The sequence below is a fragment of the Kryptolebias marmoratus genome, linkage group LG4 (assembly GCF_001649575.2).
Source record: "Kryptolebias marmoratus isolate JLee-2015 linkage group LG4, ASM164957v2, whole genome shotgun sequence".
NCBI classification, from domain to species: domain Eukaryota; kingdom Metazoa; phylum Chordata; class Actinopteri; order Cyprinodontiformes; family Rivulidae; genus Kryptolebias; species Kryptolebias marmoratus.
The window spans coordinates 24,511,768-24,515,808 of record NC_051433.1 but is presented as its reverse complement, the minus strand read 5'-3'; the positions used below and the strand labels follow the sequence as shown (position 1 = coordinate 24,515,808).

General features: G+C 40.1%; 1 protein-coding gene across 1 annotated transcript in view; it reads right to left on the bottom strand.

The window, feature by feature from the left end:
• Positions 1-1,895: 1,895 nt before the first annotated feature.
• ppp4r2b (protein phosphatase 4, regulatory subunit 2b) overlaps positions 1,896-4,041 on the bottom strand; it is a 9,644-nt gene continuing 7,498 nt past the window's right edge. The window contains exon 9 of the mRNA XM_017426940.3: positions 1,896-3,350. Within this exon, the coding sequence (XP_017282429.1) occupies positions 2,977-3,350 (374 nt within the window). The 3' untranslated portion in view covers positions 1,896-2,976. The remainder of the gene's footprint in view (positions 3,351-4,041) is intronic.

The following is a 4,041-nucleotide window of genomic DNA, read 5'->3' as shown; positions in this document are numbered from 1 at the left end:
GGGGGGGGGGGGGTAATGTGTCTGCATACCCCTCAGAAAGTAGGTAGTTGCATCCCTGCTTGTCCACTTTGCAAATGAATCATTCATATGCAAAGCTGCTGCTAATAATTTTTTGTCTTGCCACCGTTGATATTCCTCTCTCCTACATCCTGATCAATATCACCAAATATGCAAATTAGGTGATGATGTCATCTAACAACTTCTAGCAGCTCAAAATCTCACTCCAAGCTCAGATCAAAACTTGAGAGCCCTGGTAAAAGTAATTAAGAATTATGGAAATCTCATTTTCAGTCGCTTCTACCACAAGTAGTAAAACACTAGCTAATGGTGAAAAGTAGCAGAAACACTTGCTAAATGCTAAAAGCAGAAAAGATTAGCTAAAAATTCATTGTAGCTAGAGGAATTGAAGGAGCTCTTAATGCATTACTGTAGGGAAAATATTTATAAATAAAGTTGAATAATTTGAAAAGTATAAAAGTTATGTTCTGATAAATGAATGGCTAAACCAGCACAAAGTATAGATGTGGAGGTGCAGACTCTCTGCCTGGCTAACGGGCTAACAGCTAGCCTGAACTGCTGCCATCTTAAAACTCCAATGTCAAAACCTTCGTAGTGGTTTACACAAACTACCTACTAGACTCACACCGCTTTTAATGTCACATTACACAATTCTCACAATGTGGTTATTTGCAACAGCAAATACCAGCAGCAGCAGCTGGCTGTAGCACTTCTGTTGCAGCTTCAGGTCAATTCCGGTAAAGGAAATTTCACATTTCTGCCTAAATATCTGTGCAGTGGGAAATTGATAAAGATGATTAAAGATTAAAATATTAATGCACAGCATTTTAAAGACTGCAAGGGTTTGAAGATGGCAGAAGTGGGTCTACTCGGACTAACATTATTAGATCACTTATCCAGGACACGGTAAATCCAAAAAAGGGTTAAAAAACAAAAACAACTGGACTTCTATCCTGTAGCTGAAGACGTTTCGCTTCTCATTAGTGGTTAGCACTCACTCCAAGAAGGTCCTGGGTTCAAACGCCGGGTTGGACATGGACCTTTCTGTGTGGAGTTTACATGCTTCATGTGTGTTTGTGTGGGTTTTCTCTGGGTGCTCCGGTTTCCTCCCTCAGTCTAAAAACATGCATGTTAGGCTGCCTTTTAGGCCCAGGCCTCCCTTTAAAAAGAGATCTGAGATCTCAATGGGATTTGCCTGGTTAAATAAAGGATAAACAAAAAATAAAAAATCTTGGATGAGAAGTGAAACATCTTCACCTACAGAACAGAAATCCAAGTTTTTCTCTTTTTGTTTTACCCATTTTAGATTAGCTCAATAATATGATCCGAACGAATTCAACCTCGACTTTCAAAACAGTTGAAATATCCCTTTAAGTGCAATGTCTGCAGCAGTGTTGATACTGAACACGTCTGTTTATGTTCTGTGAAAATTATTTTAACTTGTACAGATCTATTTCTGTAACTTTGTACATAATCCAAATATACATCTCACATTTATTTCCACTTGGCAATTTTTCTATTTTCACTTCCTGGCTTTGTTTATCATTTTTTATAATTTGCTGTTGGATTAATGTGACTTTGCTCCTTGTTCCAGTATGATAAATTAATCCTCTTAAGTGTCCCTCGGAGGGGAAACTAAGGGACACTAAAGCAGCTAAAAGAATGATGAGGGTTAGTCACTGACTAAAATAAACTAGCAACCTCACACAACTTTTCTTTTATTCACTTTTAAAAAGGTATAGTGCTATTTTGCTAACTATATGGACTGCAGGAGCAGAAGAGAGCCATCTTACCTAGAGTGAAAACATTTACTTATTTTAACCAGTGACATCAAACAGGAAGATATACACTAAAAATAGAATTAAAATAAAGCCCCACACATAAAAATGTTAACATTTATTGCTGTTTCTGAATACTGCATTAAAAGCAAAAGCATTCAGAGTATACACAGAAATTATACAATTATATATGGTTTCACAAAGGCAGTGAACACATACTGTATAACAATCTACAAAAATCTACTTTACAGAAATTTAAAATTCTAAATATCAAAAAGTACAGCTGCAGAAACGGGAGTAGATCTGGAACCAGAGACGGGTCTGGGTCATCTGTCAGTGAAACAACATGGTGGCGTCACAATACAAAGAAAGCGGCCATCTTTGTACTTTACAGCTGGTTTTTGGAAAATGCGACTGGCAGACAGAAACAAAAACGTACTCCGAAAATAAGTCAATGAACTGAAATCATTATAAATTATGGTTTTACTCATTCGAAATATCTCAGTTTACAGAGGACACCTCTACAAGGTAGCATGTCAGAGTATAGTTCAGTGGGACTGGTAGTGTGTGGTTGTTGTTTTTTAATATATAAAATGAGACACCAGGACAAAATAAAAGCCTCCCACCTGACAAATGTGAGAAGTAATATTTAACAGAATGCATGTTCTGAACAGCCTTCAGAAACCAGGTGAGGTTTAACTTACTGTTTGACTAAATTTTACACAACTCAGAAACAAACAGTGGCTCTGAACTCAGGGGGGAAATTATATTAAAACAGGAAAAAAAAAGGACTTCATATTACATCAAATGCCCAAACGGTTGGAGTGAGTGGCACGAGAAGAGAATCAGACCACCGCAGTATTCAAACAACCCCGTTGAACAGAACTAATTAAAAAAAAAAAAAAAAAAAAAAAAAACTTCAAAAGGAAGGCTGCTGAAACCAACCCTGTTTGCAGGGGAACTTTAGATCAGGAAAACTAATAAAATATTCCAGTAAAATAAAATAAAAAAATCTGTATGCCCACATCAATGCCAGGTAGCTGTTTTTAAGAGGAGTGTCCAAAAGTGGGACGAGGTGTTCGTCCTGCGTTTGAGGTGCCTCTGTCCTCAGTGACAGTAAGGCTGGATTCAAGGACGAGCTGGTTTCTGGTCACACATGGCTGTAAGGGTGGTCCCCAGTCTAGTCCTGCTCCATAGGCTCCTCAGTGGTCCCAGTGTGCGAGGTGGCACTTCCCATGGCGCCCTCTGTGGGAGGTTCAGTCGTACTGCTGGAGGGAGCCAAAGTGACGTCCTCTCTGGCCCCCTCCGCTCCCTCCTCTATGCTACAGCTGCTGCTGCCGCTGCTACTGCTGCTGCTGCTGACTGGGTCGCTGCTGCTGCTGCTCTCCTCACTGTCCCTGCTGGCCTCGGGCCTCTCCGGGACCTCGGCTGGCTCCTGCTGCTCGGTCTGATCCATGTCGCTGCCCTCCTCGTCAGAAGCGCACAGCACCTCCCTCTCAGCCTGCTCCGCCTCCTCACCTGGGCACAGCTCAGCCTGGGTGCTGCTTGTTGGCTCTGAAGTCAAGAAGACGAAATGCGCACTTAAATCACTTCATTACAATTTTAGTCTCGCTTTCTTCAATTACCAGGTCTGTAACTACTGTTTTAAACCTGCTCTTTTACAACTTATTTATAAAGTTTAAAAGAGAAAACAGATTCCTAATAAAAGAAACAGACAATTGTTTACATACCATATTTTCCGCACTATAGGGCACACTGGATTATAAGACGCACTGTCAATGAATGGTCCATTTTTTAAACTTTTGTCATATATAAAGCGCATTGTTGTGCACCTCCCAATTTTTGTAACTTTGCGCAGACTGCGAGCGCTGTGCTCCATTCAAAATAGACGATTTTGGTGCTCTAGCGGAGCTGGTTCACCTGTATCAGCATTTATGTGATCCCTCTCTGAGAGATTACATAGATAATCAGACGGTTCAAAACTCACGGAAGGATACTGCACCGACATAAGTGTCAAGTATAAACGCCACCACGCCATGCTTGGAGCCCTGCGCTACTATAACTGAGCCTTAATGCTGCAAGCGGTGCAGCTTTGTAGTTTACCAAAGTCGTACTAAAACATTACGACTTCTTACATACAGGTGCTGGTCATAAAATTAGAATATCATGAAAAAGTAGATTGATTTCAGTAATTCCATTTAAAAAGTGAAACTTGTATATTATATTCATACATTACATACAAACT